General features: G+C 41.3%; 1 protein-coding gene across 3 annotated transcripts in view; it reads left to right on the forward strand.

The window, feature by feature from the left end:
- SLC45A3 (solute carrier family 45 member 3) overlaps positions 1-20,387 on the forward strand; it is a 60,319-nt gene that overhangs the window by 26,815 nt on the left and 13,117 nt on the right. For 2 of the 3 annotated variants that reach the window (XM_020797626.3, XM_020797642.3), the window contains 2 exons: positions 17,873-18,283; positions 18,476-19,300. In XM_020797626.3, the coding sequence (XP_020653285.1) occupies positions 18,064-18,283; positions 18,476-19,300 (1,045 nt within the window). In that variant the 5' untranslated portion in view covers positions 17,873-18,063. Of the gene's footprint in view, positions 1-4,926; positions 11,538-17,872; positions 18,284-18,475; positions 19,301-20,387 lie in introns of those variants that run through there. The other variant, XM_020797615.3, reaches the window with a different exon arrangement.

Raw genomic sequence — 20,387 nt, forward strand, 5'->3', positions numbered from 1 at the left:
TTGTACCTAGGGAAACTGTTGTATCACAACAACATTTCTGACTTCCAGTCTGGATAATAAGAGGCTTCCGGCAGCATGTTATTAGCAGTGTTCTTTGGTGAAAGGCCAATCATATACAGTAATAGAACCTTCAGTTGACCAGAAACCTGAAGCTAATTCAGGAAGATAAAATTAAATAAATTATAACTGTGCTTCCATCCTCCCTGGTACAAACATTTACCTCAGGGAAAGGGGAGGGGGAAGTTGAACGAGGTCAGGTGAGCTTTGCATTCCATCCCACACAAAATAGCAGCAGTGATTCTCCATGGTGTCCTTAATAGTTAACCAGCTGGTTCAAGGGAATTCTGCAAATCAGCTTTAAAGGGGAAAAATGATCTACACATGATCTTGATTCTTCTCTTGGGACAGGACCTCTTCCCCTGCCCCAAGCAGAGGGATATGGAGAAGCAGAAGTCTGGAAAGAAGGCAGGGTGGGAAGAAGTGGGCTAGAAGCTGGAAATGAAAAGGTTTGGTCAACACAAAAATTTCCCTTCTCCCTCTCTGACTTAGGTCCAACATGTAGATATTACATGTTTATGTGTGTAAGAAAATAAGTAAGTACAGAGGGACTTATGTGTGTTTACAAAGTCACTGTTTGTGGCGGGTTCACAAAGGACTCTTGCAGGTAAGTGTAGGAACATACGACCATGCCTTACACTGAATAAGAGCATTGGTCCATCTAGCCCAGTATTGCCAGCTCTGACTGGCAGCTTCTCTCCACACTTCCAGGGAAGATTCTTTCCTAGCCTTACGTAAAGATCCCTGGCATTCCCTGGTGTTCTTCCATTTTAGAATTAATCAAGCCCAACTCTGTTTAAGGTTCAGATTAGATTTGTATGTTCAGAATGGTAGGGAGTATTTGATCCTTTCTACTCCCCTTTATCATCTGCTACGGCTGGGATTGAAAGATAAGCAAGTAGAAAGGTACCTCTGAGTTTCTCAGCAGGTACACTACTGGGAGGGGGCATTTGACTGGAGAGATTCTAAACGAATTAAGTGATAAATATACTACAATTTGGATTTCAAAGAAGTAATCTGTGCAAGCATATCCGAACAATAAAATAAAATAAATCTGCATCTTAAAGACTGTTATATTTCAATAGCTTTCAGCGATACCTCCACTTTTTCAGACATGTTCAGATTCATACAGTATATGTTTAAAGAAATTGTTTTTTTGCTTTTATGTTTGTCTTGATATATTTTGTTGGGAAGATCAGGAAGGTGAATTAGTGGCATAGGGAGTAAATCAATTGCAGAAGTGGATTTGAATGGAAGGGATATGTGTGGGATGTTAATTAGCTTCCTTTGTCTAAAATAGCTATGTTAAACTGAGGGGGTGGAATTCAAGAATGGCTTGCTATTTGGGGACTGAGATCCTTTCTTCCTTGTGTTGTGTACTGGACAGATATGTTTAAAATACAGCTACCATCAGCCTTCACTGTTGGTTAGGTTAGCTTAGAGCTGATGGATATTGCAGATCAACACTATAGTGGGGTCTTGACTTGAGAACTTAATCCGTATTGGAAGGCGGTTCTCAAGTCAAAAAGTCTGTAAGTCAAGTCTCCATTGACCTACAGTGCATTGAAAACCGATTGATCCCGTAACAGGCCGTTTTTGTTCCATTTTGGTTTTTTTCTGGTCTGTAAGTCAAATCTCAGTCTGCAAGTCAAACCTAAATTTTGCTGCCAGAGAAGTCTGTAACTCAAAAAGTCTGTAAGTCAAGCTGTCTGTAAGTCAAGGGTCCACTGTATCTGGAAGGCACATATTCCCTAGGCCTGTTGTAGTCTAAAACTGTGCTTCCCAGTTTTCAGCTATTTGGTTGGTTAGCAGTGACAGAGGCCTGGTTTACTTGCAGAGTAAGTAAATACAATCCTGCTTCATTGTATTGGGATTGTGATGTGTGTGTGTATGCATGCATGTTGAGAATAAAGGCTCTCTCCTCCTCATAAGTGAGCAACACAGGTAGAAGGAGTTTGGAAGCTTTTGCAACCATTCCAGAGTATCCACAGTTGATTTCATAAATGATGGTTAGTTGAAAGATGCCAATGTCAAGACATAGTTTATGAAGATGTCTTATTAGGATTAATATTGTTTAGACAATGTAAACTGTGTTTAATTGAAACTGGAAGCAGAGGCTTCTGATCTCATCTTTATATTTGTACCAGAGGAGGGTGGTGGAGGTGGTGGAAGAAGCAACTTCAATTTATTTACAATTTTATGTAAAATATTTTACCCCACCTTTCTCCTTACAAAGCATGCCTTACATATTTAAAGATAAAAACAGTGAGTTTACAATGGCAGCTTACATCATTAAAAACAATATGTAAAGCTAAAAACAATAAGTATACAAATATTAAAAAGGAACAAACAAATGCCACTCTGAGAAATGGTAAGCAAAAGCAATACTAAAACATATTCAAAACAGAAACGCGTAATAATCCATATAAAAATCCCACTCAAGTCACTGAGAGGAAGCTTGCCTGAAGAGAAAGGTCTTTGCCTGCTTGTGGAAGGCCAGCAAGGATGGGGCCAGTCTGGCCTCCTGTGGGAGGGAGTTCCAAAATCTGGGACCAGTAACAGAGTCCCCACCAAATGCACCGGAGAGAAAAGCATGTCCTGATGATCCTAACACTTGAGTAGGTTCATAATACTATTTGAGAGAGCTTGGCCCCAATCTGTTTAGGGCTTTATAGGTTAGACCCAGCACTTTCAGTTGTGCCCAGAAGCAGATTGGAAGCCAGTATTGGGAGTTGCATGTTCACTGAAACCAGCCCCAGTCAGCAAGCTGGCTGCTGTGATTTGGACCCACTGAAGTTTCTTGGCTTTTCATAGGCAGCCCCACGTGGAGTGTGTTACAGCAATCCAAGTGGGAGGTAACGAAGGCATGTGTCATCGTGGCCAGATCAGACCTCCCCAGGAATGGGTGCAGCTGGCGCATTTGTTTGTTTGTTTATTTATTTGTTTGTTTGTTTGATTTTTATCCCGCCTATCTGGACCAATGGTCCACTTGTTTTACAAATGCACTCCTGGCCACAGCTGAAACCTGGGCATCCTGGCTCTGAGACGAATCCAGAAGTTCATTATGAGATGCATAACAATAACACTGTGTCTGAACATAGCCCTTGATACCATGTATTGTATCTTATCATGAACATCCTTTGTGCCTATCATGGGCATCTTTTTATGGCCGAAGTAACTTTCAGTACTTATGCAAGATATTGAATTGTTGTTTAACTACTGTACAGTAGTTGAGTATATCCCTCCTGCAAACTCAAGGTGGCATACATGGTCCTTCTCCTTCCTTTTACTTTCCCAATGGCTTTGTGAGATAAGAGTTAGGTTGATAAATAGTGACTGGCTCATATTTATCTTGTAAGGAGCTTCATAACTGAGTGAGGACTTAGCCTCTCTATGCTAGCTCTCACCACTGATTCTTTATGGCGCTGTCATCGGCCCTACAAGTTCAAGGCTACTAAGTCTTATTCTGAAGTGCTTTTTGCCATCTTGCCCATTTTTTTTTCTGGGAAGGGGAATGATTTCGAGTTTTATAATCTGTTGTATTGTTTTCAGTTTGATGCCTGAAAATGCAACTGCCTTTGTCATTGCTCCTCTGCGTGCCTCCCCTTTCTCTTTTCCTTAATATACATATACAGTACATGTTTGTTTAATGATTTAATATCTTGCCTTTTAACACTGACAGTATTTGAGAAAGCAGCTTGCCAAAAAATAATAATGGTACTGATCTTTTAAATAAACTGCCTTGAGTAGAGAGGGTGTAGAAAAGTAAGACAGAAGCAACTAAAGAAACAAGTGGGGCTTGCAACAGAATGTTGTAACATGAAATGCTGTTGCTTAGTGATTCAGGTTTTATAGTCTGCTTCCTAAACTTACCGTGTTTCCCTGAAAATAAGACAAGGTCTTATATTAATTTTTGCTCCAAAAATGCATAAGGGCTTACTTTCAGGGGATGTTTTTTTTTTTCATTTACAACAATCTACGTGTACTCAAATACAGTCAGGTCATCTTCTTTTGGTTGCTGCACAATGGTGGAGGGTGGGGTTTCACTTAACTGGGGCTTATTTTGGGGGTAGGCTTATATTATGAACATCCTGAAAAAATCACACTAGGGCTTATTTTCAGGTTAGGTCTTATTTTCAGGGAAACGGGGTAGTAGAAATTACTTTTCGGTAAATATTCATAGAATTGAGCTGCCATACAGCTAGCCAGCCAGCCAGCCAGCCATGATACATTTCAGGACATTGATTCTCATCATTTCTGCAAAGCCTTTGGTCAACATTTTATAGGCTTTTGCATCTGTTCTCTCCTTATTAGATTTCTTTTGAAAGTACAGTGGGGTCTTGACTTGAGAACTTAATCCGTATTGGAAGGCGGTTCCCAAGTCAAAAAGTTCTCAGGTCAAATCTGCATTTCCCATAGGAATGCATTGAAAACCATTTGATCCGTATCTGCTCTTTTCCGTCCATAGAAACTAATGGGAAGCTGCTATTCTGCCTTCGACCACTAGAGGGGGATATTTTGTTTCTTTTTTTCTTAGGTCAAGAAAGGTTCAGGGAAGGCAGGGAAAATACAGTCCAGGCAGTACCAGGCAGTCTGAAGACTGTCTCCCAATCCACTCTCTAAACGCTGGGAGGAGTGAGGAAGCAGACAGGCACCCTTTTCACTGGCCAACAGTTAACTGAAAGTTCAAATTTTGCACTTTCCCTGCCTCCCACGTGGTTTTTTTCAGTTCCTAACTCAAATCTAAGTATGTAAGTCAAGTCAATATTTACCTGTGAGAGTGGTTATTAAGTCAAAATGTTCTTAACTCGAGCCGTTCTTAAGTCAAGACCCCACTGTACTTCCACCAGCATTTTCTTACAAGTTTTTTTTTTCTTTGACTTCTGCAAAGTTTAGGATTCCTCCAAGCTTTCTCTTGTTTCTTGTCTCCCTTTCGTGCATGGTTAAGGGCTAGAAAAAGGAATCTTAACACCACGAGTTCCCCAGCCCATATGGTCCAAAAAAGTAACTTTTCCAGGCTGTGTTATGAATGATGCTGATTCGGCAATATGTGAACCCCCAGTCATCTTGCAATTTAGAAACAGAAGGAATGACTGAGTTGTTTGTTGCAAGCCATTCTGCAGACTGCAAAATGAAAAAAGAACAAATACCTATGTATTCTAGTCCTCACTCAGTGTTGAAGCTAAGATAGTATTAAACTGGTACAAGTTACTATACAGTGAGACATTATACGTATTGCCCAATCTGCTTTGGCAGGAGTAGGTAACTCCTTTTGGAAGGATTTTTGATTTTTCAGTACTTTCTTATTCATTGTGGGAAGTGTTTTTAAAAATCCCATAAGGGGAAGTTGACATTTACAAATGGGGAGGAAAATAAATGTAAGTGGGTGTCTTTGTCGTCTTGAGATTTATCGGAGAGTCCTTACTATCTTTTTTTGCTTTGTTATCATCTTCAAGAGTGGACATACCAAAAGAAAAGGAGCTCTTTTCCAGGGTCTTTCAAGGTGGAATAGGAGAAAAGTTGTGCTGGAGTGGCAGGAATGTCAAGCATTCAAACTTGTTTGAGGTGAGCCACTGTCAGAGCTGCAGCTTCCAAAACAGGGCTCTAAACCAACCTTCCCTTTGTCTGGCTTTCCCTTTTTAAATCATGTTGAAGCCCAGCCTGCTTACCTGGTTCCAGGTAAGGAAGTTTTGATGAGTTGCTTTCTTGTTTCTTAGAAAAAGACTGCTGTTCTCAGTCCATCAGGTAGGGCTCATATATATAGTGTTTAACAGAAGTCTTTAGTAACTTGGGAGGGATAAAACAAAACCATCTTGATTCTGTGCCAGATCAGTTTAGACTCTAGCAACTGTGCTATATTCCTAGTAGGCACTGCTTATTTTATTTCTTAAGCATATATGTTTCATAAGAAGAAGTGGAAAAAGGCAGATGGCTTGCAACTTAGTGATAATTCATAATTTACTGCTTAACAGAAGTAAGAAGATAGCATCTGACAGATTTTTTAAAATGGAAATCTATGGAGGGGACTGGAAACAGTGGGGCAAGTTGTTAGCAAAATAAATTCACTGAGGTGTTCCTTAACTCTTTGCCTAGCAGAAGATTTGAGCGTGGAAGTTCTGTTATAAGTAGCATTTATTTTGCCAACAAACATTCTGGTAGATGCTGTATAGAATATACTGACACCAACTTTTCCCAAAATACTTTATGATGGGGATGGAGAATATGTGGCTTTCCAGATGTTGTGAGATTGCATCTTCTGTTATGTCACAGTATTGGCAGTGCTAGCTAGGATTGTTGGGAGTTGCCAGGTCTGGATGAAGTGCTCTTGTGTGGGACAGGAAGCACATACCCCCACCGCCTGCACACAGCCTGAAGCGGAAGCAGCTGCCTGCTGCCTTCTAGAGGCCAGCCCTGCATAAAACCAGATGTTTCTTGAATGTCTGGCTCCTTGGAGCCAAGTCCCTCTGTGCCACAGTACAAAGTGACCTTTCAAGTCACCCCTCCCCTAGTGTCTCCAGTGACCCCCTTGGAGCAAGACATTCAAGAAACCAAGGGCTCTGGAGAGCTGCCACTAGTGGCTGCTTTCCCGAGCAACACAGGCCCTCTTGATGTGCAGTGGAGGGTGGAGAGCAATGATTTTGCCACCTTCTGCATGCTACCACTTGAAGTGGCTATCTCACCAGTATCACTAAGCTAAGGAGGAACCGTCCATCAACATATGGAGGGTCATGCTTTGCCACTGCTGCTTTATGTGTTTACTAGACTGCACAGTGCTTATTTGTATGTCCATTGTGTGTATGTGTTTTTCCCCCTGCTTAACTTACATGACCAGTTTGTCTTTTACATGACTGTTTTGTATTGTATTTTACCTTATGCTTGTTTGTTTCTTTTGGTTCATCACCCTGGGTGTGATTGTTTGGGGAGGTGGAATATAGATTTAAACAAAAATGATAATTATTGGCTCATGCACATTTATGGGAACTCTTCTCTTTATGTGCAAGAAACGGTGCAGGTCTTGCCTCTCAGAAAAGCAAAACGAGCCTAAAGAATGTAGATTGCTTAGGGAGAGTGGGGCTGATGGGTGCCCCCACTCTGTGCACTTCCTCCGAGAAAGATGTGTGTGTGTCCTTTCATTTTGAAAGGGGTGAATAACTATTTGATCAGTTGGGTGGTATGCACAGCCAGCCTGAGAATGGTGAGTGGTGATGAGAGGAGTAGTTCAGCTTGAGGGCCATTCGGTTCCAAGTGGCCGGGTGTGGCTTCCCAGAGATGTCAGGCAGGAGCGCATCTGTGTTCCACATCCAAAACTTGTGCTTAGCCACTGATCTGTGGCCTTCCCACAAATGTTCCACATTAGATAGGGTGGGGTGGACCTCTTTAGCTGGCCTAAATTTTTGCAGTTGCCACCCACTGCTCCTATCATGTGTTTGGAATGTTGAAAAATGTGGGTGGGTGGATGTAGAAAAAGAAAAGAGAAGAATATACTGTACATATACAGTGGTGCCTCAACTTACAAACATCCCGACATATGACCATTTCGAGTTATGACCAGCTCCGGCCACACAATTTTGCTTCGACTTGCGGCCGGAGCTTCAAGTTACAACCAGAAAAAGGCAGGGGAAAAAAGGCAAGGAATTCAAATTGCTAACTGCTGGTGGCGAAGAGGGTGCTTCTTTGTAGTTCTTTCACACCAGCGGTTAGAGAGAGTGCGATTGGAGGAGGCTTTGGACTGTCTGGTAAGGTAAGGTGCTGCTTCCTGCTTTTTAAAAACTGTTCTGGGTGGGTTTTGCAGCATAGTTTTGGGCTGGGTGGTGGGATTATGTTTCTATGCTGTGATGAAAGGTTTGTTTCTTTTTTGAGATTTTTTTTCCTTCCCATTTCCGATGGGTCTTGCGGGGTTTGTTTACTTTTTGGGTTTCCCCCCATTTCTGATGGGTCTTGTGGGGTTTGTTTGCTTTTTGCTCCCCATTTCCAATGGGCCTTGTGGGGTTTGTTTGCTTTTCGGGGTTCCCCCCATTTCCGATGGGTCTTGTGGGGTTTGTTTGCTTTTTGGGGTTTCCCCCCATTTCTGATGGGTCTTGCGGGGTTTATTTCCTTTTTGGGTTTCCCCCCATTTCCGATGGGTCTTATGGGGTTTGTTTGCTTTCTGCTTTGTTTTTTTTGCATTTCCAAAGGGTCTTGCACAGTTTGTTTGCTTTTCTTTTCTTTTTTCCTTCAGTCAGAACAGATTAATTGCGTTTCCGATGGGTCTTGCATGGTTTGTTTGCTTTTTGCTTTGCTTTTTTTGCATTTCCAAGGGTCTTGCACGGTTTGTTTACTTTTCTTTTTTTGTTCAGCTGGAACGGATTAATTGCATTTCCAATGGGTCTTGCACTTTTTGTTTGCTTTTTGCTTTGCTTCTTTTTGCATTTCCGAAGGGTCTTGCATGGTTTGTTTGCTTTTCTCCCCCCCCCCCCCTTTGGCCAGAACAGATTAATCACGTTTCCAATGGGTCTTGCAGTGGTTTTTTGTTGTTGTTTGTTTGTTTTGGTGATTTTTTCTTCAGCTGGAATGGGTTAATTGCATTGGAAGGCATTCCTATAGGAAATAGTGCTTCGACTTACGACCATTTCGAGTTACGGCCGGAGTTCCGGAACCAATTAAGTTTGTAAGTTGAAGCACCACTGTATATTGAAACTGTCTGGACATGAAGTACAGGTTTGGGGGAAATGGGCAAGGACTGCTCCTAGAGGCCTCCAGGAATAGCTGCCAACCCTTTTTCAGGCGTGCATATGTAACTTCTGGAGCATCATACTCTTCACTGCCAAAATGTCCAAATTATTCCAACTAAGCAACTCAGAGTAAAATGTGCAGACTTTGCATACCAATAGCTGGATTTTTTTGAGTGCAGGATTTCCATTTTCTTTGATGTGGTGTTTAGAGATTTAAAGGAGGGTGTGTACATTCCATGGTACAGCAGGAGAGATTCACTAGAGTCTCATCGTGACCGCAGCTTTATTTTAAGCATAGTGGGATCTAAATGCACCTTTTGGGGCCCAGATGATTCTGCTGTAGCATCTGGTTTGATACTGTGTCTGGCAGAACCACGCTGCCAGCAAATGTTTTGTGGTGGCGATATGTGATTTTTAATATACACGTACTCTGTGGGGACCTTTGTTTGTAGTCAAACTGGCACCTGCAAAGTAAAGAGCACTACATGAAAGGAACAGTTCCCCCCCACCTTTGCTCCCACCTTGATCTGTGATTCCTCTTGATTAGGGGTTGGGAATCTGTGGTGCTTCAGGTGTTTTGAACTTTAAATCCCAGAAACCTAGTCAACAGAGCCAATGGTAAGAGATGGAATTTTTAGTTCAAAAGATTTGCAGGACTTCTGACTCCTCCTCCAGTGGACAGAGAAATAATGTAAATCAGCTACAGCTCACCCAAATAAGACTTATATTTTTGTATTACAAATCCCAGAATTCACATTTCAAAACTCTTCCCAACTACAGTGGTGCCCTGCTTGACGATTACCCCGGTAGACGACGAAATTGCTTCACAATGAGGTTTTTGCTATCGCTATTGTGATTGCAAAACAATGTTTCAATGGGGAAAATCCACTTCACGACAATCGGTTCCCTGCTTTGAAAACCAATTTTTTGCTTCCCGACGATCAAAAACAGCTGATCGTCAGCCGCCCGCTGTTTTCCGGACCTATTTCCAGAAGACAGCGATCGAAAATGGCTTCCCCTATGGAGGATCTTAGCTTTACGATGAGGTGTTTCACCCACTGGAATGCATCGAACCAGTTTTCAATATATTTCAATGGTTTTTTTCTTTCGCTTGACAATGATATCGCTTAACAGAGATTTTAACGGAATGGATTAGCATCATCAAGCGAGGCACCACTGTATTTGAGAGCTTTGCAAGGAACTGAATTTGAAAACCTGGACGTTTTGATGCGACATTTCTTTGTTGACACATCGGCTAAAATGTTGTTCCTTAGCATAGTGAAATTGCCCTAGAATAGGCATACTGAATCACTGGAATTTGGTGAGTCTGCTCCTCCATATTTTCATTGATTCAAATGTGCTTACTCTAACTGCAACTTACTATGCTAAAGTGAGTCACAATTACAGTAGATCCATTGAATCAAGAGAACATATAGAGAAGCAGACTCACTAAATCCCCATTGATTCAGAGGGCCTACTCTATTTCAGTTTACTATGCTAAGCAACAGGATTTTGGCCTTTGTTTCTTGGTTCTACTTGTATTGAAATACTGTACAGTTCTAGGAAGACTCCTTTGAAATATACTTGCGTGTTTCCATTTATAAGTCAAACCACTGGTCCCTTTATAATAATAAAGAGTCCATTTCCCCTTTAATTCCCAAGTGTATGTACTTTTCCATCTCACTCATTCTTGCCATCAAGTCAACAGTGCAGTCCACCACCAAAAACTGTCCCCCTTTATAGAAGGCTGTTTTGTATGTCTCAAGCCTGCCAATTTCCCTGCCATATGTTTAGCTGCTACTTCCAGTTGACTGCTCTAGTCCAGTGGCTGGTGAATAAACCTGTCACAAACAGGAAAAGACAAGTTAAATGAGCAACGTGAGAAATACTGTATGGTTTCATGGAATGTATGATAGAAAAATCAATATTTCTTTAAGAGTTCACTTCCTGGTTGCTCCAGGATCTGATGCGTCCTACCCATGTGAACTAAAAAGAGGGTGCGTTGAGACCTGAAGGTGTATTGTTTTGTGTTTTTGTGATTTTCTTTTGCTCTTTCTTTTTTACAATTGCCATTTAATGTCCCTTGCTCAAAATGAAGCTTTGCGGAAGTATATAACACCTCTTTTGTGACACTTGACTGTAACACTCTTCTGCATTAATGCTATCAAATTTCCCAGTTCTAAGTATTCTCTTCCACTTCATGCATGATTCTGAATTCTAAATGTCATGGAAAATTACTTGAAGCCAAAAAGTTAAGTATGCATACACGAGGAAAATACACAGGTGTGTTATACCAGTGCGTCCTTTACACATAAATTATAATCACATACCACTGGACTGCTAAATTTTCTGTTTTAAAAAGCCTGACATCTGATATGCTAATGCTAAAACTTTATGAGACTTGCCAACAAAAAAAAGTTTGCTGTTTTAGTGCTGCAAGTCTTTTTAAACAGGACATACAGCTTTGTGGTTCAGTGATTCACCAGATCAGGGAGCATGTGGTACATCATAGCTCCCGATATAGTACGTTTGCAAATCGGCAGCAGGGAGGGCTCCCAAACCGAACAGAATAGGTGTGCTAAGTATATAGGTTAACCTTGCCCCTCCTCCTCCTTCCTGCAAACAAAAGTGCTACCTCCCACAATGAGTGGCACACTCCCTTCGTCAGGCTCAGACTCCGTTCGTGGTGGAATCTTTGTCTGGGTGTTTGGGATGAAACCAGTGCGCTTGGAGTTCACCTGTTAGCCCAGAATCTTAGCAGAGAAGAAGGTGAGTTCTCAGAGTTTGGGGAAAATGGTGACTTTTCAAAAATTTCCAGGGGCAGGAATAGCAGGATCTCACTGCAGATGTATGCGGTGTTCTCCTATTTCCATCCCAGAATAATTATTCAGATGTATAGTTCTTTGCACAGCCCCCACTCGTGCTGAATCCTCCACCTGGAAAAGAATTGCTTTTTTATATATTTATAAATGTATCTCTCCCCCCCCCCGCCCCAGTTTCCTAGTTGCAATATTTCCACAATGAGGCCAAACAACACTGTAACCAGAAGTTTCTATTGAAAATACACTTTTTATATATACAGTATATATATATATATATACAGTATATATATATATATATATATATACAGTATATATATATATATATATATATATATATATATATATATATATAAAATACAAGTTTTATTGTGGAAATATTGTAACTAGGAATCTGGGGTGGGTGGGATACATTTGTGGAAATAATTTATAGTAAACTAGTAAAGGAAATAAATTGTGTGGCAGCCAAGATTTGGTCTGGTTACTTAACAGGTCCCAGTGTCTGGTGCATGTCAGTAGAAGATGACTACAATAGTGTGAATTTTGGTTTGCGTGTGAGTGAACTTTGGAATCTCAGATTTGACCTGCTTACTGTCTAGAACTAAAGCAATATAGTAGGATTGATTTTATAAAATATCTTCCATCTTCTTTTTCCAGAGCTCTAGATTACCCTCTTGTTCAGCCTTCCACACTGTGGCAGGTTCTGCCTAGATGTACCAGCAGGTACTATCAACATGAGTGATAGTACTTTATAGCCCATACTGTTACATTTGTGTCTAAAATGCATGTGAGTTCATCTAAGATCATACTTCAGAAAGACTTAAGGTGTTTTTTTGTGAGTTTCATGGCTTAGGGTAATGGTACATCTCAAGAAAGGTTTCATCCTGACATGTTTTTAAATTATCTGATTAGATTTTATTTTTGTAGAATTCTCATGTGTGAGTAGCTTATTTTACAGCAATCGAAAGGAACTGTTTAAAGCTAGAGGAATTTAATCCAACAAGTATGTCCAGAGAATTGATGGTCACCTCTCCCTCTCATATGCTGAGATTGGGAACTATAAATCCAAAGCAGGCATCCTGTTGTCTGGGGTACTGCATTAAAGGAAGAAAAGTGGGAAGGAGGAAGACAACATTGAAATGTGCTGAGCCTATGGCTTTCCAGTGCACACTCTTTAAGACACATGCTTTCATCTCTAAGTGGATCATATGGAGCTGGTTAATCTAAAATACTTGTAGCTCTCTGTGCGTTTTGTGAGGCTAGTACTCTCATAGAAGTATGTAACCGAACCAGGTTATGCTATGAATCAGCTTTCTTAAATATGGTGCCCTCCAGATGTGTTAAGACTTCAGTTCACATAATTTCACAGTCTACTAAGAAGCCATAGCTAGCTGTGGAATTATAGGAGTTGTAACCCAACACATCTAAAAAGCACCAAGTTGGAGCACACATGGTTGAAAATGTTGTGCCTTTTATAAATATCCATGGAGTGGAAGGTGAGAGAAACTCTCTTGCCATTCATATGTGAATGCTGAGAAGTGTGGAAACAACATTAAGCCAAAGGCATAAATTGCCATAGGCATTTTGTTCTTTGATTGACTGACACATCAACCCCTCTGGAAACTGAAGATGTGAAAAACCCTTCGATGTAATTCACTCTCGGCTTCTGTGTTTTAAGGGATAAATTTGTCAAATGATCTTCTACTTCTGTTCTGGATTATTAGAATATGAAAAGCACATACTAGACTGAATTTTTTTCAATTGTTTTTAAAACTGGAAAATATTGGCCTTGTTAAAAGCTGTTTCAGTTACCTATTCACATTTCTGCCCCTTTTGTTTCTTCCAGTTGGGTTTCCACACCTACGGAGGGGAAATGACTCAGTGGGCCTCTACAACATGTAATTCTCATCCTAAAAATAGCATGCACTCATTTTCTTTCTTCCTGATAGGCAGTTTGTAACAAAGCTGGCCCTACCATCAGGCAGAGCGAAGGAGCTGCCTTAAGCAATGTATTTTTATGGTTGTAAAAGGGCAACAAATGGTTAGGTATTCAATTTGTTCCTGCATTTTCATTGCCAAGTACGGGAAGAAGTGTTTCTGAATTTTTTAAAAATTTGTTTTGTTTTATTTTTGCTTTAACTGCTAAAATAACGTGGCTGGCTTTGAGTACATGTGCCTTCGGGTGTGTATGGGGTACAATTTGCTGTTGTGATCAGGTATCAAGATGTCTTGAGCCAGGCCTGATTTCTGTATAGTTCCCCTTCCACGTTGGTGTATGCTAAAGGAACACAGACTTCTGCAGATTAATTAAAACCACAAAGATGAGTGAGGAGTGAATGAATTAGGAGAGAGGAGGGGGAAGGATGTGGGGCATGAAACTGTCTGTACTAGTTATGTGTAGAATGAAGATGATGGCCCCATGAACTTCTCAACTTTAAGCCAAGAAGCTCCTCCCTCAAGGGCCATAATTGCTTCTCTGAGGAGAGTTTGATGTGCCTGGGAAACAGCCCGTAGGCCTTCTCTAAAGCTGCATAAATATCAGTCAGTTCAAGGGAGCTGACCTGTCTCAAGTTATTATTCCTCCTTATTTACTATGATCCCAGATCACAGAGAAACATGGACCTTGTAAATCACTTGGAGTCATTGTGTGACAGTTCTGCCTTGGTGGCTACAGACTATAAATATTACTGGGATAGATCTAGCATTGCTTTCTGCCTGGAAAAGGTGATTTATAATCAATTATGAGTAAGAATTTTGATATGACAGAGATAAGTCCTTCATAAAGGGAAATGGCAACACTGCTTTCTCTCTGTGTAAATGTTTTAAACTATCAGAACTACAGGCATATCCTCCTGAATGTTTCTCGTGCTGCATCTTTCAACATTTCTCCTTAAGAAACTCACTACAGTATTTGGCCCTCAGCTGAACATCCCTTCCTCACTATACAATAGATGAGATCTGGACAAGTTCTGTGGTTATGAGAGAGTGAGAGAGATTTTATTAGGCAGAGAGAGATATTGGGAGAAGGCTTGTTCCAGTTACTGTGGGCTTCTCAAGAACACAGCTAAGTTGAAGTGAAAAGAAAGGGAAAATCTGCTACTCAGAAGAAGAAAAAACACCTTTGCCTGTTAGCCTCTGCATCCCTCCCAAAACATGTTGCTTATTTGGAAGTAAGGCTACTGTTGCTGTTTCTGCCTATATTTAGAGTACTTCCATCTGGATATTTCTGTCTTATTATTCAAAGTTCAAAAAAAGAAGAACCCTTTAAACATGGAAATTTTCTGTTTAGAGAATTGTCTATTCAGCTAAAATAAGAGGAACCATTTCTGGGCACCAAATGTTTCTGAAGCAGATACTGTGATTGCAGTTGGCATCTTATCTATTTATGTAATACAGTAAAGTCACCTTGTTTTTCCTTTTTCCTAACCAAATACTTAGACCTCTGCAATATATATTGTATCTGAGCAATCACGTGCAAGGCAGTTCTCATTAATAATCTGCTTTTGTTTGTCTGACTCCAGTGGGTTTTGAAGTAGGAATACAAAAGCTGTAAGGATCCACCATCTTCACATGCTGGTTAAATAATGTTCAGAGGGGATTTTAGCCTGTAATTGAATTTGCTTATCATGGAAAACATGACCTTGTTAGACTCCATATTAAGATCAACTCCTTTGGGGCCTGCATACTGTTGGTTTTAATCTCTGAACAGCAGCAAGGAATAGCACCGTGGCTTATGGATGAACTGTAGCGGAGTAAACTTCTGTTAAGGACAAGAAAACTGTAGTCTTGGAAACAATAGCTCCACCTACTGGTCTATTTTCATATGTCATTAACCTGCCAGAGGTCTATTATGTTACTAGGTTCAGGGTGTTAAAAGTAACATATAGTTAAAGCTTTATTTTATTTTATTAAAAAAAAAGTATCAGTTGTTTGCATGCTTACTTACTTTTTCTGGCTAATATTTGTGACTGAGCACTGGGGTTGTTTGAAGGACAAATAACACTGTTAACTCAGTGGCAGTAACTTGGGCATCTAGTTAATCATTACGTTAGTGGTTGCCTAGCAAAAGTAGAAATTGATCAGTTAAATTGGGGAGAAGAACTGAAATACCATCTGTTCAGTCCAGCTGTGTGTCCCATTTGAGACGATGGTTGCAAAACAGTGATGGGTTTCCATGGAAAGACGTGAGGAGGTCTTGTGTTTGAATGACACAAGACAGCCTCACCAGTGACCTTATTTTAAGAGGACAGAGCTGGAAGGAAAAGGTCAAAGCCTGCGAGTATCATGCATCTTAAGGCAGCAAATCATCATCACCATCATGTTAGAACTGCAATGCTCAAAGGGACCCTATGGATCATCGAGTCCAGCCTCAGTCAAGGAAGCACAGTGTGGAATCAAACTCCCAACCTCTGGCTCCACAACCAGATACCTAAACCACTGAGATACCCAGCTGTTCTGATACTGTAGTTTGATTAAGAGCTGTGGAAAGAAATATTTCTTCTTGTCCATCTTGAATCTCATTCATTCAGTTTGATTCTTATTCATTCAACTTGACCACAAAAGCCTCCAACACCCAGTTATGGTATGACAAAAGGAGGAGGAATACTTATCTCTATCCTTTCTCCATAATATACATTTTGTAAACCTCAGTCATGTCCTATTATTGGTTCCTTATTATCTAAAGTCCTTCATGCTGTAACCCTTCCTCATTCATGGGGATGCTTCAGTCTACTGATCAAGCAGTGACTTTTAAATCCCCCCCAAGATACTCATATCCTTTCTGATGTCATCAGAGCTATATGTAGTTTTCTGTGTATGACCATACATTACAAAATTAATAGTTCTATTTTTTAAACCCCTTTGTGTAGTACATAATTGCTTATTTCATAGCTATCTTACCTTTTCATGGCTGGCATTTTCATTGAGCTCTCTGCAATGATCCTTAAATCTCTTTCCATATTAATTATCACTAGGTCAGGTCCTGTCTCTCCCAAGAGAAATGTTTAGGTATTATTTGTTTGTTTTTCCTACCATGTGCATCGTTTTACAATAATTTACATTTCCTACTTTTAGCATTTGTTGCCCATTTATCCAGCAAATTGCCATTTTAATGTACCATATAATCTCTGAACAGGCAGCTAATAGAGTCCGTTTATTACGAACAGCCTCGTTAAGACGGAATGTCAGCTAACAGCTTGCAGAACACATCATTAGTGTGCTAGTTGTTCATTTGATAGTATGCCCCTTTGACACTTTAAGACTCATGTATATTATAAAATTAAGCCAGTTTAAGGCTCAGAAACAATGCATGCTTTCCTGGAAGTAAGTTTTGTTGAACTCGGTGGAGCTTGTCTAAGAGTAGACAAGAATAGGATTGCTCTGTAAACATGATCACTCTCAATCAGAGAAAGTCTTATTACTCTGAAGCTGTTAGAGCACTGGTGGGAATTTCTGACCCCTGGACGAACAACCCAAGGGTTCTTCTCATTCTTCCTGTAGGCTGCTTCTTCTGTTAACCTACATCAGTGATTTTAGATGAGAATCTATTGGAAGCCTGGTAAACTTTTTCATGGAGCAAAACTCTGGTTTGCATTGGGACTTATGCCTAGCATTTGGAAAAAAAAAATACTTTTGGACTAAAGCTCCCAGAATCCCTGTGTCACTACGATATCACTGCCGGGTTTGAGATTCAGAGAGCTGTCACTTTTCCAAGCTCTGCTTATGCTTGAGTAGGCATGGGTAGAAGTGAGCTGTCTGATTGGTGGCAGATGTCTGGACTGGCAAATATTTCATCTGGCTTCATCAGCTTTACTCCAGCCTTGTCCTGTGCCTCTAGCCTCATCTACTGCTAAGAAAGACCCTTTCCAAATTAAAATTTAACCCTTGGGTCAAAAAAGTCCACCACTTTTCTGTTACAAGCCAGGTATCTCTGGCAGAATTCTGAGCACACTCTCTTAAACTACAGCTCCCCAAGTTGGTTGGAGAAGGTGTGACAGTTTTGAAATTGTGTAAACAGATAGATAAATGTGTCCCTAATGTACACAGCAAAGGATACTAGAGGTGGAAGCTAGAGAAAGGAAAAGATAAGTAATTTAGCTATGCAGAGTAAGATTCTTCCCAGTTGTGAGTGAAGAAGGTATCAACCTGCTTAATAGGTTGGAAAAGGTTGGATTGAGGGAGATTACCTAGCAGAGAAATGTGTAATATGGTTTCGTTGCAGTCAGTGTGCCTGTGTGAGCACATATGCCATTGAAATGCTTAATTTTTCTCTCTCTTCTCATGCAGAATATGAAGTGGGGAAAATCCAGACTATTAAACTTCCTGTCCTCAGTCCAGACTCTCTGTTGATTTTCACCAGTAGCCAACACAGTAGAAGTGTCCAGTGCCGGATACAAGATGGCTCCCCACTTTTTGCTGCTGAGCTGCAAACAAGGACATAGGACTCTGATTACTTGCTGTGGATCATCTTGAGGAGAATGTCGTGGACGTGGAACAATTGTCTGATGCTGAAGTACAAGGGCGGCATGGCTCAGAGGCCCTTGGTCAGCACGCTGTTCCAGAACCGCAGGATGCAACTCTTGTTAGTCAACTCCCTAACATTTGGTTTGGAAGTCTGTCTGGCTGCGGGCATCACCTATGTGCCACCTCTGCTGCTGGAAGTGGGTGTGGAAGAAAAGTTCATGACAATGGTTTTGGGTAGGTAGCGTTCCTTTTTTTTTGGGTAGGTGGCCTGGGTGAAGTTGTTTTTGTCCTTGTGATGTCTTTGGTTCTGGATGTGTGGGAAATGAGCTAGTCAGACATTGTAGCTTTGCTGTCTCTCAAATGACAACCACCCACTTGCCAATCCCTTCCAATCAGATAATATTTTCCTCCCTTTCTCAATTCTAGGGATTGGGCCAGTCCTAGGCCTGGTGTTTGTGCCCCTCATTGGCTCTGCCAGCGATCACTGGCATAGCAGTTATGGTCGACGGCGGCCTTTCATCTGGGTCCTGTGTCTTGGAGTTCTCCTGAGCCTTCTGATCATCCCTCATGCTCATCGTCTGGCCAGCCTGATTGCCTTGGATACCCGCTCCCTGGAGTTAACCTTCCTCATTATGGGCATTGGCCTCCTTGACTTCTGTGGCCAGGTCTGCTTCACCCCACTGGAGGCCCTTCTCTCAGACCTTTTCCAGGAGCCTGACAACTGTCGGCAGGCTTTCTCAGTCTACTCCTTCATGGTTAGCCTGGGAGGCTGCATTGGGTACCTCCTCCCAGCGATTGACTGGGACAGCAGCTTCTTGGCTCCTTACCTGGGAGGACAGGAGGAATGCCTCTTCAGCCTCCTCACCATCATCTTTCTTGGCTGCGTCTTGGCCACTGCCTTTGTGACAGAGGAGGTGGCCGCTCAGGTAGAAGTGCTGGCCGGCTCTGCAATGAAGGATTCCTCCAAGTCCCCACCCCTTAGCTGCTGCTCGTTCTGGCTTCCACAGAGCTTTTTGAGGACTAGGCATCTGGTCCAGGCTTTTAGGAACCTTTGTGCCTTGGCTCCACGCCTTCATGGAGTCTGTTGCCGCATCCCTAAAGTAATCCGACGACTTTTTGTGGCTGAACTATGCAGCTGGATGGGCCTCATGACGTTCATGCTGTTCTACACAGACTTTGTTGGGGAAGGTCTGTATCAGGGAGTTCCCAGAGCTGAACCTGGCACAGAAGCCAGACGGCATTATGATGAAGGTAATTTGATTATTTTTATGGGGTGGGGAGGGGTGGGATGAGAAGCAAGATTGCATCTGGTGCCCTTGAAACTGATATTTTTTTTATAAAAAAGCAGCAAACCCATCAAATAATATGATATGAAAGCTTATTCTTATAGCTTATACTTGCATAAAATTATCTTTGCTGCTTTTTCTTGCAAATGCATAGTTCTGGCTAAACTTGGAATTTTGGGAGGAGGGAAGAATGAAGCCCGTTAGCTGTTGATGTGATCCTAGGACAGTGCTGGTCTTGGATCTGGAAACTGATTTCTAAAACTTATTTCAGCAATAGCTCCATGGAATTATTTTGGCTTTAGTATTATAATCTTTAAGGTTACATTTTCTCCCTTAAAAAAAAACTTTCTAAAGGTCAAGGAGACCCATAGGCTACAACATGTATAGCAAGGAGTAGGTAGGTGTTCACCAGATGTTTCATATGTCAGTTCCCCCAGCCTTTAGCCAGTGCTGGTGCTAGCTAGGCCTTGTGAGAGCTGTAGTCCAAAACATCTGGAAAATGTTTTTGACTACAGCTCAGTGTTTTGTGATGATTTATACACATCCTGGGGCAGTTCTTAAAAATTAATAGAAATGGTGTGAAGAATAGCAGCTGTAGAAGCAGGCAGCCAGCCAGTCTCATGTGGTCTAAGAGTGCCTTTCTGAAATCTACTCTTCCTTGTTAGGATTGTGAAAATCCCTGTTTTCATGTATTTATTTTTTTATATGACTGGAGAAGATAAGGATATAAGGAATGAGGATCTGCTTTTACAGAGTAGGATCACACAAGTTCTGTGCTTAATCCTCTAGCACAGTGGTCCCCAACCTTGGGCCTTCAGATGTTTTTGGACTACAACTCCCAGAAGCCTTCTCCACTACCTCTGCTGGCCAGGATTTCTGGGAGTTGAAGTCCAAGAACATCTGGAGGCCCAAGGTTAGGGACCACTGCTCTAGCATATAGCTGTTAGCCACTATCTAAAATCTTGGTCAGAAACCTTAATAGCCTAAACACCATTTTTTGCATTGACTGTGGCACCCAGTCATTGTAAGACCCTCCTTATCTGTCCTGGGTG

The sequence above is a fragment of the Pogona vitticeps genome, chromosome 4, assembly GCF_051106095.1.
Source record: "Pogona vitticeps strain Pit_001003342236 chromosome 4, PviZW2.1, whole genome shotgun sequence".
Taxonomy (NCBI): Eukaryota; Metazoa; Chordata; class Lepidosauria; order Squamata; family Agamidae; genus Pogona; species Pogona vitticeps.